Raw genomic sequence first — 14,905 nt, forward strand, 5'->3', positions numbered from 1 at the left:
CACACACACACACACACAATGGAATATTACTCAGCCAACAACAAAAAAAAAATTTTACCATTTGCAACGATGTGGATAGAACTAGAGGGTATTATGCTAGGCAAAATAAGTCAAAGAAAGACAGTTATCATATGATTTCACTCATATGTGGAATTTAAGAAACAAAACAGAGGATCGTAGGGGAATGGAGGGAAAAATAAAATAAGATGAAATCAGAGAGGTAGACAAACCATAAGAGACTTTTAACTCTAGGAAACAAAGTGAGGGTTGCTGGAGGGTAGGTGGGTGGGGGGTGGGGTAACGGAATGATGAGCATTAAGGAAGGCACTTGATGTAATGAGCACTGGGTGTTATATACAACTGATGAATCACTGAACTCTACCTCTGAAACTAATAATACACTATATGTTAATTAATTGAATTCAAATTGGAAAAAAAAGAAATAATTCTAAAAGTACTCTCCATCCACCAGCTATGGACTTGGCTATGATTTTTTTTTTTAATTTTTTTATTGTTAATCACCATATATTACATCATTAGTTTTTGGTGCAGTGTTCCATGATTCATTGTTTGTTCATAACACCCAGTGCTCCATGCAGAACGTGCCCTCCTCAATACCCATCACCAGGCTAACCCATCCCCCTACCCCCCTCCCCTCGGACTTGGCTATGATTGATCAGAATACAGTGTGTAGATCTGAGGTGAATGCCCGGGCTAGCACCAGTGCTCAGCATACACCACTAAAAAACAATACTGCTTTCTTCCCCCCTATCTGTACACGGGTTGATCGGTAGATAACCACATTCCAAGTTTTCAGAAGCACATGACTGACATGATGACATGATTTGTTGGTGCTTTTGTATTTAGTTAGAGAATACCGGAAACTTCCATTTTGAGCATTGATTATTTGTCACTATAATGATTCATCATTATTCGAGACTCTGCATTTCTTAAATGATATTAGTGAATAATTTGGGCCAAGACACCAGGCAGGCAGACAGATAGATACACAGATACATGCATATTCTTTTTAAGATAAAAGATACATACTAATTGCATAGTAATTAGCACTATAAATAAAAAGGAGGGGATAGTAAAACGGCAAGAAAGTAAAAACCTTTAACACCTCAAGATTTGTATATAAAAGTAAAAATGTTTATATATAAATAACTGATATGCTTATTATAAATCATTATTTAAGGAACCCAATTCCCCAAAATAACATGTATGTATGTATGTGTATAAATAGATGCACATAGAAGGTTTTTTAAAAAATAGCAAATCATTAAAATGCCCTTAATCCAATGGGATAATTTAAAAGTACCCTGTAAATATTATCAAGCTCAATATATTGCCTTACAGTAGTGAAATTAGTCCTAGAAATGTTAAATTACTTGTTGAAGGCAATATTAAGAAGTGTCAGAGCTTCGACTAGAGTCAAGGTCTTCTGACAGTAATGTCCATCACTGTACCATTTGATCTCTACTATATGTAGTTCATTAGAAAAAAAATTATTGAATGTGAGTGTGGACCTTTACCTGGCTTTGGTAGTGATGGTGAACTCTTACATTTGTCCAGAAATGTGAAAAATCATTATCAGTCACAGTTCTTGCTCTTTACAGTTCGGATTTGACTCAGATTCACTTTGGAGAATCTCTCTTCCCGTTGCCTTTCTCTCCTGTTTCACTTTAGCAGCTAGCTGACAGGTGAGGAGGAACAGTTCTTTGCCCTTTCCTTTATTTACTGCCCTACATGGAAGACTTCTTTTCTCCACTAGCTTTGGTATCTCTTGTCTTGTTCTGTACAGCCGTGTTCATTTTTTAATCCCTTCCCTGTCTTGGTAGCTTCTGAGGAACAGAATGAGAAACGCTGTACTATCAAATACCAACATTGAAAATAAATTATAAACTCTTACTTGGTCTTATTGGCTTGATTTTATTTATTTATGTCTTAGCAATATTGCTTTATTCTGGTTTTCTCCATTTCAGATTTATAATGATTTTTCTGCTGCATTGTGAGTTGTAGACATTTGTAAGCTAGTTTAGCTTATAAACAGAAACGTGCTCTGGGTTGCAACTAAACGCCAATAAATTAAAAATTTTTCATCATTTGAACTTGAGAATAAAATTTAAAATTTATTCAGATTTTTCAACCATTCTACATTTACCAGTTACTCTGGATTTTTTTAAATTATATTTAATATTATTGTACCATATTCAGAATTTAAACTTCTTGTGAGAGGGAATAGCCTTGTCTCTTTGTATTCCTTATATAGTATAAATAACACACTGTGTTCAGATTGAGTATAGATTTTAGAGTATTAGGGTATCAGGTATAAGTAATGGATGCTTTATACACTCCCCCAAAATCTGTCTTACTGCTTTGAGCAAAGAACGAAAAACCACTATGCCTAAAATTCATTATGTGACTTGTTGCAAAATGGGCATCAAATGTGTATTATATTTAACAGATTTTTAAAAATCAGTTTATAGTATTTTTCATCTCTTTCATGTATGGGAAATAATTTTGCATCATATTGATGCATTTATTATGTTCAGTCAATTATAGGAATGATCACTAATAGATCAAAAATATCTTGAAGGCTCATCTGGTTAAGTAGATTTCCAAACCACTTTCTGCCATCCTCCCTTCCAGTGAAAAGGTAGTATAGCCAGGAGCATTTCTCCACTCTGCTCAGAGCATTTACTCAGTGTAACTTCCTTCTACCTATTCTCATTTTGAAAGCTTTAGCAATTTGGGAGAAATGTCCAGTTGTTTCACCTCACCAAGAGTTTGAGACCCTGTCAGAACAGGGTGCTGATGATCGAAAATCATAAGTGTACTTCCCTTCTCATTCCATCCAGTTAATTTTATTCTTTCTTAGACCACAGATACATGTTTCCACAGATAGTCTTTTTAAGTATCATTTTGGTCATGGACATTCCAAAATGGGATAATTATTTCTAGCTCCGAGGATCAGGAAATGAGAGAGTACATTTTTATGTACTTTAATGAGAATTAAAATCACTGAAGGTGAGAGAAAAGCATCCTGGGCAAATGGAGGAATAGAGCAGAGGAATTCAGGTGAAACGAGCAGGGCAGAGAGAACAGTCAGGAGTCGGACCTCAGGGTTAGAGTTGCGAAATGGAAGGTATTATAAAGGATTCTAAATGATAGGATGAGGGATTTTGACTTCTTGGAAACCAGAGAAACTCCTTGAAGGAAGGCCCTGGGTGAGGGAGAGACAAGATAATAGCTATGCTTTAGAAAGATTAATCTAGCAGCAGTGCTTATGATAGATTGAATGTGGAAGAGACTAGAGGAGGGAAGGCCAGATGGGAGCTTTTCTCTGTACCCCATACAAGAGTTCATTAGGGTCTGAATTGAGGTGATGCAACATGGTTATGCCACTGACAGAAATAACAAAAAAGTAGGTGTGGGAGTGAAGCATGAAAGACACATTTAAATTTAGTTGTAAAAATCAGAAAAGATAGCGTTTTTATCACTAGGTATAGTGATACTTGAATAGAAGTAGCTGAGAATGACAAGAAGTAAATGTCATGAGAACATGGAGAGAGTTGATGCAGATTTTATGAACCCAGTGCTATTTTTTCTAGTCAGATCTTTAAAAATTTGCTTCAGTTCATTTAAAACTTTTTATTCTTTTAATGTGCATATGTAGAAATTCTTTTTGTGGAAAATGCTGACTTGTTGGAGGGTCACATTATTTTAACCTGGTAATATAAATAGATAAATCTAAAATGTGGTTACTGGTGTAGGAGCTATAGCTGAAAGGACAGTTTACTGTAAGTTATTCTGAGATTCGAAGACTTGATAAATACGAATGACAATAAGCCTCTTTCTTTAAGGTTAATGTGTTATCAGTCACATTTGCAAGATCAGGACATTGATGGCAGGTCACAGTTTCTGTTTCTTGTCTAATAATCCTAAAAATACAGCTGTAAACAAAACACAGTCCCTTCCCTGCCGCAACAGTAAACAAATAATGAATATAAAAAAGTATGTTTGATCCCCAAACCAAAGTAAGTAACTTGTGTAGTTGTACAATGATTTTTTTTTATAGTATGTATGTGGTAATTATGAAAATGAAATGTGGTGGTTCAAATACGAAGCTTCTTATAATTCTTAGTATTTTATTTTCGGATTATGTGTTCACATATTGTTTGTCTATCAATAGAGAGCAGATCATAAAACAGTCTACAGAATTAGTCTGCAGAGCCTACGGTGAAGTATATGCAGCTGTGATGAATCCAGTCAATGAATACAGAGATCCAGAAAGCATCCTACACCGATCGCCACAGCAAGTGCAGACGCTTCTCTCCTGATAATCTTATTTGAATGTTTTAGCAAAATATTGCATCCCTAAAACTCTAAAAGTTTTCTTGTTCTTTAGTCTGTTAATCTTCACTTTGAAATTTGATGGTTACAATTTTCTTTGTATCATAACATTGTAGGTCCCAACGGTTTCTTTTCTTTGATCACAGATACATGGAAGTAAGTAATATAATCTCGACCTGAGTTAGTGCTGCTCTGTATCTGCTCCTTATGTAGAGATGTTGTGTTCTCTGCAAGCCACCTCCCCAGCTCTGCAGTTTCTGGAGTATAAATGTATGGGGAAAAGTCATATGAAAGGTTTGAGGGATTTTTCTTTACAACATTAGTTCCAAATTAATCATACATAATAAATTTGTCTAAACTTAAGAATTAGTATACAAAGATGGGACATAACATCTCCTTACCTAAAGATTAAGTTGCTCTCTTATTAGTTATTCATGTGAGTTGACCTATTTAAACTGAGGAGCAGAAATATACACTTAGCAAAAAGTGGGAAAAGAGAGAGAGTGAGAAGTAGTTTAAAGAGGGTGGATGTCACTCTCTGTATACGCTGGACTGAATTAAAGGTGAAGTGCACACTTCAAAAGGATTTTAGGTATGTAGGCACCCTGTGCTGCATGTAAATGTAGTGTTTAATGATAGGTATCTGTTACATAGTATGAACTGTAAACCCAGCCAACTACGGATTTTATCTTGTGTTCAAACCAAAGAAAAATGATCTACTCTCACACCAGAGGAAAAATACTGAGTAGCAATTGCTCGCTGACAGTGTATCTGTTCCCCCTGGTGGCCCCTCACAAAGAATGATTTGGGCTCTGACTTTAGAACTTTACCTATGAGTAAGACTCAGAATCATTGTTTTTCAAAAAAATAGATCTCAATGTGTTTGATGTGACTTTACTTTGTTGGTAAGATTTCAAGTATGATTCTTACTAGCAAAATATCTTAATTTCTGGTAAAACTATAAAAAGAGGTGAGTCCTTAAATTATAAATGAGAAAACTGAGGCATAAGGAGAAAATGGACAAGGCTAAAATATTTTGCAAAATAGTAAGATAAAACTAATATTTATATAACATATAATGTATAACACATTATTATTTACAGAACATGGCCTATTCATGTATCTGAAATTTGTAATTGTTTATATTAATATGATTCTTTTGGAGTAAGAGCAGTTATTTATCACCTCTTTTGGTGTAAATCTATGCTTTTAGTCTTTTTCCTTCAATGAGTATGTACGATATATAAAAGATAGAAAATAAAGTATGATATAAATTGAGAGCTTAAATTTTATATAATTTATTTCTACAATGAAAAAAAGATTGCTACCTTAACGTTAATTAATCCCTTTGTTTTCTAGGAAAAAAGTGTATTTGGCTTTTTATACAGTTTCCTCAAAATATTAAAACTATTTCTAGAACAATGATAATTGAAGTATATTTTTATACATCTCATGAATGTGTTTTTAAGAAAATCTACTAATAGAAAAGGAAGTACAGTATAGGGCCAAATTGAGATGGTGGAAGATTGATGAGCAGAATGTGTTATCAATATTATCTTGAGTACTAAGTCAAAATAAAAGATTATAAGTGCGAATTCATGGACACAACACTTATATTTGCTATATACTTCCTGGTTTGCATTTTGAGCTGTTTTGATGTGGCATAAGTATAACCCTGGAGAATACATGTTAGCCTTTTCTCAGAGAAAGGTATTTGCCTCGCAAGAACCTCTGGTTGAATTCTTCTGTTTCTTTCACCTGTACTTGAGCAGATGAATGTTACCTGAGAAAAATCACATAAATGGACTGAATGACTTTTTAAATTCATGATCACAGTCTTCAGGTGGCATCGTATTGCTTTGTAGTTCTACTCTGTCTCTCAGCTAACCTCACCTCTCCACTTTTCCGCCCTCACTTTTAATGGCCCTCATAATTTATAGAGGAAATAGCTGTTAGATGAATCACCCTCATTTTCCCACCTTCAAGTACTGCACCCATCTTCTCCATCTTTCCTGCAGAAATTGCAAAAATGATGTTTTTATGGTTATAAACTTATAAAAATTATAATTTAAAGTCATAATTTTACAAAAATTTTAAGTATCTTTTCTGGAGTTGAAAATTATAATAACTGAAATTTAAAAATTCACTGTAGGAGTTGAACAGATTTGAATAGTTAGCAAAAAGAATCTGCAAATTTGAAGTTAGGCCAGTGGAGATTATCCAATCTGAGGAACAGAAAGAAAAAAGGATGAAAGTCAACAGGGCCTCAGAGACCTGTGGGATATTATCAGTATTCACACAGTGGGTGTTTAAGAAGGAAAAGAGATGGGAAAAGGGGCCAAAAGAGTATTTGAAGGAATATTTGTAGGAAACTTTACAAGTTTGTTGAAAAGTTTAATATACACATTTAAGAAGTTAACCAAGCCCACACAGAGATACACACCAAGACACATCACAATCAAATTATCAAAAGCCAAAGACTAAGAGGGGAACTTGAAAGCAGCGAGAAAGATAACTCACCATATACATGTGATTTACAGTAAGATTATCATGATTCTCCTCAGAAACCATAGAGGCCAGAAAGCATTAGATGATATATTCAAGTGCTGGAAGAACAAAACTGTTAACTTAGAATTCTATAGCCAGCAAAACTGCCTGTGAAAATACAGACAAAATTAAGACAGCTCAGGATAAACAAAAACTATCACACCTGCCTTAAAGGAATGTTAAAGGTAGTTCTTGTGGCTGAGGGGCGCCTGGGTGGCTCAGTCATTAAGCGTCTGCCTTCGGCTCAGGTCATGATCCCGGGGCCCTGGGATGGAGCCCCACGTCGGGCTCCCTGCTCCACGGGAAGCCTGCTTCTCCCTCTGCCTCTGCTGCTCCCCCTGCTTATGCACTGCCCCCCCATAAATAAATAAAACTTTAAAAAAAATAAAAGGTAGCCCTTGTGGCTGAAGTGAAAGAATACTAGACAGTCACTTGAATCAACAAAGAAATAAAGAATAGCAAGGAAATAGAGGCCTCAGGCAGCACCGTAAGCCAGCTAGACGCAACACCATCCCAACAGCCGAGTACGCATTCCTCTAAAGTCTACGTGCTGCACTCTCCAAGGCAGACCATATGTTAGGCCACAATTCAAGTCTCAGTAAATTTTAAAAAGACTGAAATCATACAAAGTATCTTTTCCAACTACAATGGCACAAAATTAGAAACCAATAACAAAACGAAAATAGGGAAATTAAACAATATACCCTTAAATAACCAAAAGGATTTTAGGTATGTAGACACGCTGTGCTGCATGTAAATGTAGTGTTTAACGATAGGTATCTGTTACATAGTCTGAACTCGAAATCCAACCAACTACGGATTTTATCTGGTGTTCAAACCAAAGAAGAATGATCTACTCTCACACCAGAGGAAAAATGCTGAGTAGCAATTGCTCGCTGACAGTGTATCTGTCCCCCCGGTGGCTTTATTTCAAGGGAAATAAAGGAAATTAGAGAAAACTTTGAGGTGAATGAAAGTTTGATATAAAACAGCATACCAATACTTACGGTATGCAACAAAAACAGTGCTCAGAAGAAAATAGATAGCCTGCATTAAAGAAGAAATAAGTTATCCTAACCTTACACCTTAAAAAAACTAGAAATAAAGCAAACTAAACTGAAAGCAAGAAGAAGGAAATAATAAAGATTATGGCAGACACAGAGAAAATATGGAATAGAAAAATAGTGTTTCAGTGAATGGGTATGCTAGCCATTCTGTAATGCATGTAGAGATGTGTTTGAATACACATGTAAAAAAGTTTGAAAAATTGTTTCTTGTATGGCATGTTGAGAAGAGTTATTTCTGAGAGTGTATGTGCTGTTCATAATGTAATGCATGCAGACAAGGATTTAAAGAAACATGTAAGATGTTTCTAGGAGTGTTCCTTGCTCGTCATGTTGAGAAAAATGTTATTTCAGTTATTGGATGTGCTGACCAGTGCTACATGTAAAGAAGTTGTTATTTATAAATATATATGTAAAAAATAAAAATAAAGAATAGAAAAATCTTTAAAAAAAACAAAGAATAGATAAATTGGTTTTTTGAAAAAATTTTAAAAATTGACCAACCTTTGGCTAGATTGACCAAGAAGAAAGAGAGAAGATTCAAATAACTAAAATCAGGTATAAAAAATAGTACTGACCTACAGAAATAAAAAGGATAACAGAATACTACAAATAATTGTACATCAATAATTAGATAATATGGATGAAATAGACAAATACAGAAAAACACAATCTAAACTGACTCAAGAGGAAATAGAAAATCTGAATAGACCTATAGCAAAGAGATTGATTCTGACTCAGTTTGACTCAGTTTGATTACTAGAGTCCAAACAATTCCAATTTTTAAAAAGCCCTGGATCAAATGGCTTCATTGATAATTTCTATCAAATGTTTAAACAATTAACACTAATCTTATCAAAGTCTTCCAGAAAATAGAACAGAGGGGACACATCCGAACTTGTTCTGTGAGGCCAACACTTGTTATTGGTATAATAAAGCCAGAAAAGGCAACATAAAATCATAGTCCAGTATCCCTTATGATTATGAATGCAAAATCCTCAACAGAATACTAACAAGAAAATCCAGCAACATACTAAGGGATTATATGCTAGGACCAAGTGAGTTTGTCCCAGGAATGCAAGACCAGTTTAACATATGAAAGTCAATCAATGTACTACACCGTATTAATAGAATAAATAATAAACATGATTACTCTGAAAGATGCAGGGAAAGCATTTGATAAAACAAAAAGCATTCAAAAATTAGGAATAGAAGGGAACTTCCTCGAACTGATAAAGGACATTTATGAAAATCTCACATCTAACATTATACTGAAAGCTCTCCCCACTAAAATCAAATAAGATAAGGCTGTACACTCTTGCCACTTCTAGTCCACGTTGTACTAGAAATTATACCCAGACAAATTAGGTAAGACAAAATAAATAAAAGACACTCAGATTGGAAAGGAAGAAGTAAATCTATGTCCTTTTGAAGATGGTATGAGCATGTATATCTATTATATATATTTATATTTATATGGTCATATATGTATTAGAACTAATAAACAAGTGTAGCAACACTGCAGTATATAGACCAGTATGCAGAAATCTGTTGTATTGCTATACACTAGTAATGAACAATCTGAAAAAGTAAGGAAACAATTCCATTTACAATAGCACCACAGAGAATAAAATACTTAGGAATAGATTTAACCAAGAAAGTTAAATACTTATCCACTGCAAACTACAAAACACGGTTGAAAGAAATTAAAGATGGTCTAAGTAGATGGAAAGACATTTCATGTTCATGGATGAAAGACTCAATATTGTTAAGATGGCAATATTCCCCAAACTGATCTGTAGATTCAATGCAGTCCCTATCAAAATTTCATTTGCCTTTTTTTTTTTTTTTTTTTGGTGCAGAAATAGACAAGCTGATCCCAAAATTTTTATATGGACATATAGGGGACCATGAATAACCTAAACAATCTTGAATCTTCCCAATGTCAAAACTTACTACAATCAAAACAATGTGATACTGGCATAAGGATAGGCATCGATGGGATAGAATTTAGAGTTCAAAGTAAACTCACACATCCATCGTCAACTGATTTTTTTATAAAGTTGCCAAGACCTGTCAATGGGGAAAGAATAATCTTTTTAGCAAATGGCAGCAGAACAACTTGAGATCCACATGCAAAAAGGTTGAAGTCGGGGGGACGCCTGGCTGGCTCAGTCAGTGGAGTGTGCAACTCTTGATCTCAGGCTGTGGGGTTGAGCCCCATGTTGGTTGCGAGATTACTTAAAAATAAAATCTTAAAAAAAAAATTGAAGTTGGACCATATTCATGACATACACAAGAATTAACTCAAAATGGCTCAAAGATCTCAATGTAAAAGTTAAAAACTATAAAACTCTCAGAAAGAAACATAGGTATAAATATTTGACCTTATATTAGGCAACAAGTTTTCACCTTTTATACAATATAGATTTTAAAATAAATATTAAAATGCAGAGTCACATAATGTTGAATACTTGGAGGTCAGCTTATTTTTCCTATTTAGTTAAATATACTGTTTAGATACTATTATAAATACATAGGTCTACATATGGTTACTTTAAGGCTATAATCGTACTTAAGCACAATTATCTTGAAAATATGTATTTATTTCCCGTTAGAATATGCTTTTGGAGATAGATTATATAATTATTTATTCTCACATCCACACAAGAAATGACTATAAATTGGCTAAGAAATATAATAATCATTTAATAACAGCATGCTCATCTATCAAATCCAACTAACATTAATGTCAAAAATAAAAACTTTCCTAGCACTGATAATAAGTAAAAATAAATGGTACTAAGCTTATGAAAATAAGGGAAAATTGTTGGCAGGGCTGAAAATATCCATATGAAATATTTGCTTGCTTTGAGAGGATATATCATTGTTTGACAAAGTGTTTTTTCATGATATATTTTAAGCAGTTAAAGTCCCAGCCAATCTAGGAGTTTCAAAGTTAATAGCTTTGCCACCAGGAAATTAATTTACTTGAATATTCTGTTTATTTCCATCAACGTCAAGATCTGGAATTCCACTGGAGCGAGCATTAGTTTTTGCCTACTAAAAGCAAAATGACAAGAAACAAGAGTGGTTTTTCTTACGCAAGCCAGCATCAAAAGTTGGATCGCATGTGCCGAGATGCCATGAGCCTTCCTAGGGGTATCAAATGTATGAGCCTACTTTGGAGACTTCAGACAAGAGCTGGCTGCTATTTGCTATCCAGGCCTCAGATGGAATATAAAATGGTAATGAGGAGTGCACTGAGGTAGAAAAATGCATTTGCTGAGAAGCCAAGTCTTAAAAAGGAAATCAAAGATTTGGTTAGTATTCCACAGCCTTGCAATATGCACTTAATAGAAGATCAGGAATTTTTCTCTCTTGAAAACTGTATTACTTCCGTTTCACAAACAAAGATGTCAGCAAAGCAAGTGTTCAGAAGTCAGAAGGCTATCGTTAAAAACAATGAAAACAAAAACACCATGTCAAGTTACCCTGCCTTTATTCTGAATCCTGCAAAGAAGAAATCACTTAACCACTGAGTATTAACAGGTTAATGTAATGAATCATACAATAATAAATCATAATGGAATTTGCAGAAACCCAAAAATGTGCAAATACACTCCTGTGGTTAACCTGTGATTCTGCTTGCAAGTGGTAAATCATTAGCCATGGTGTTGCTCTTGGTAACTGCAGGTATCAGGGGATGATGCAGAATTATTAGTATTGCTTCCTACTTTGTGTGTGGTAACAGTGGGATGAGGCTAGTGCTATCTCTGTCATAAATTTTTACATGTGTGGGCACATTTCTGGATCTTTCGTGCAATGTTTTCATAGATTTACTTATTCCTGCACCAATAACAAACATTTTAATATTATAACCTTAAAATCTTAATATATGGTAGGATGTTCCATTTTGTCTTTTTCATCTAGAATGCCTCAGGCATTCTTGGCTTTTTGCTCTTCCACTTAGGTTTTAAAATCAACTTCTATTTCTCAAGCAGCAGTTGGGAATATGGTTGGGATTACTTTGAATCTGTATATCAATTTGGGTACAATTAATATCTTTATGATGTTAAATAATCCAAATCATGAACATGTTAAATTTTCCCTATTTAATTAGAGTATTTTTAGTGTCCTTCAAAAAAGTTTGTATTTCTTCATATAAATCTAAGAAAACTTTGGTCTATTCATTCCTAACAAACTTACAGTTCTTGTTCATAGTGTAAATGGCATCTAGTTTTAAATTACGTTTTAAAATTATCTGTTGCTGTGTATAGAAACAGAATTGATTTTTATATGTTGATTATATTAGATCTCAGCACTTAACTCACTTATTATATCTAATATAATATCCATGCTTTGAGTTTTCTATATAGACATTTATATTATTTGAGACAAGATGACTGTGTTGTTTCTTTCTTTGCAATCTATATGCCCTCCATTTCTTTTGTTGTCTTAACATGCTGACTAGGACCGCCAGCACAGTGTTAACCAAGAGCAATGATAATGGGCACGTTTTGTAATTCAGATTTTAAAGGTGACATTCCCAGTAACTCACCGTTAAGAATTATGTTTGCTGTAGGTTTTCAGGAGATTAATCAGAGGACATCATATGATCATAAGGCTCTTCTCTTTTTAATGTTAATGTGGTAAATGACATTTATAGTTTTTTTTTTTAAGATTTTATTTTTATTTGACAGAGAGAGATAGTGAGAGCGGGAACACAAGCAGGGGGAGTGGGAGAGGGAGAAGCAGGCTTCCTGCTGAGCAGGGAGCCCAATGTTGGACTCGATCCCTGGACCCTGGGATCGTGACCTCAGCCGAAGGCAGACACTTAATGACTGAGCCACCCAGGCGCCCGACATTTACAGTTTTTCTGATCATAAACCACTCCTGCATTCCTGGGATAATCCTATATTGATCACATTATTTTCTCTTTTTGTACAAACCACTGGATTTAGTTTTGTTTTATATAGTGACTAGTGACCTTGCTAAATTTATTAATTAATTCTAAACTTTATTTGCAGATTTTTTGGTAAACTTTATAAATTCAATCACATAGTCTGTGATTAATGACGGTTTTTTTTTTCTTCTTAGTCTTCTAGCTTTATGACGCCATGCAGAGTTCAATAGTACAACGTTACTGTGCTGAATAGAAGTGGTAATCGTGATCACCCCTGTCTTTTTCCAAAATGTGAGGAAGGAGGGAAAGCTTTTACTTGGCTGATATTTTGTAGATAAGCTTTATCAAATTAAGAAAGTCCCCTTCTGTTCCTGGTTTGCTATGATTACTTTAAAATCATGAGTTTTGAATTTTATCAAATATGGATTGTTTTTTCTCTGTATCTATTTAGATAACTATATAGGCTTTATCCTTATTTGCTTAATGTGGAGAATTTCAAATGTCAAAACAACTTTGCATTCCTGGAATAAACCCAATGGTCATAATGTACAATCTTTTTTATATACCTCTTGATTTGATTTATTTATATTTTATTTAGAATTTTTTTGATTTTATGTTCATGGCCTATAGATTACTCTGTTATTTTCCGCTCTTTTAATATCTTTGTCAGGTTTGGGTAACAAGATTGTACTGACCTCATAAAACAGATTAGCACATAATCTCTTTTTCTCTTACACGGAATAGTTTAAGATTGTTATTATTTCTTCCATAAGTGCTTGGATGAATTCCAGGTGCAGCCAGCTTACCTAGAGATGTCTTTGTGGGAAGGTTTTACATTTCAGATTCAATTTTTTAAGTATAAAGAAGAGTATTCATACGGCCTATTTCTTCTTGTGTTAGTTTTGATGAATTCTATTTTTCAAGATACATGTTCCTCTCACCTAAATTTGTCATAATGTCGTTCTCCTTACTGTTCTTTTAACCTTTTTTAATGTCTGTGGCCATGGTATTAATAATTTATGTTTTCTTTCTTGCTTAGTCTTGCTGAGAGCTGTGAACTTTGTTAGTCTTTTCAAAGAGTCTGTTCTTGATGTGGTTGATTATCTTTATTTTATGTTTCATTGATTTTTTGCTCCATTTTTATTATTTCCATCCCTCTACTTTCTTGGTATTTTATTTGCTCTTCTTTTTCTACCTTCTTGAAGTGGGACCTCATAGAGATGGTCCCCGACTTACTATGTAGTTCAACATACGATATTTTGACTTTACGGTAGGACAAAAGCAATATGCATTCAGTTGGAACTCTACTTCACATTTTGAATTTTGATCTCTTCCTGGGCTCGTGATATGCAGGAAGATCCTCTTGTGACGCTTGCCAGCACTGGGAGCCCCAGCTTCCCGTCAGCTCTGCAGTCGCTAGGGTAGACAACTGATACAACCATTCTGTTTTTCATTTTCAGTGCAGTAGTTAATAAATGAGATATTCAACACATTATTCTAAAGAAGGGTTTGTGTTAGATGATTCACTGTAGGCTAATGTGAGTGTTCTGAGCACATTTAAGGTAGCCTAGTGAGGCTAAGCTGTTAAGTTCAGTAGGTTAGGTGCACTAAATGCATTTTCAACTTACCTCACCTTACAGTGGGTTTCATGGGACATGACCCTATTGTGAGTCAAGGAAGATCGGTATCATCAATCTTCAAACTTTCTTTTTTGTAATATATTCATTTAAATATCATCTGTATTTCCATGTAAACACAGACTTAGTTATATCCATGTTTTTATGTCATATTTTCATTATTTTTCATTGCAAGGTATTTTCTGATTCCCACTGATTTCTTCTTTGACTCATAGATTATTTAAAAAGTGTATTTCCAAACATAAGACTTCCTAGTTATCTTTTTATTATTGATTTCAAGGTTAATTCCACAGTAACCAGCCGATAAATTGTATATCAATCCTTATATATCTGTTCATAGTTATTTTATGGTCCAGCATACTATTTTAGTGAAGGACGTCCCCCTTATATGT

The 14,905-nt window shown here is 34.3% G+C and overlaps 1 protein-coding gene across 1 annotated transcript in view; it reads left to right on the plus strand.

Moving 5' to 3' along the window:
- Positions 1 to 8,382, plus strand: part of COG6 (component of oligomeric golgi complex 6) — an 89,451-nt gene extending 81,069 nt beyond the window's left edge. Inside the window, exon 19 of the mRNA XM_028106040.2 lies at positions 4,199 to 8,382. Within this exon, the coding sequence (XP_027961841.1) occupies positions 4,199 to 4,346 (148 nt within the window). The 3' untranslated portion in view covers positions 4,347 to 8,382. The remainder of the gene's footprint in view (positions 1 to 4,198) is intronic.
- The last annotated feature ends 6,523 nt before the right edge of the window (positions 8,383 to 14,905 follow it).

The sequence above is a fragment of the Eumetopias jubatus genome, unplaced genomic scaffold, assembly GCF_037043125.1.
Source record: "Eumetopias jubatus isolate StellerSeaLion01/CBP00866 unplaced genomic scaffold, mEumJub1_p1.0 scaffold_3, whole genome shotgun sequence".
NCBI classification, from domain to species: Eukaryota; Metazoa; Chordata; class Mammalia; order Carnivora; family Otariidae; genus Eumetopias; species Eumetopias jubatus.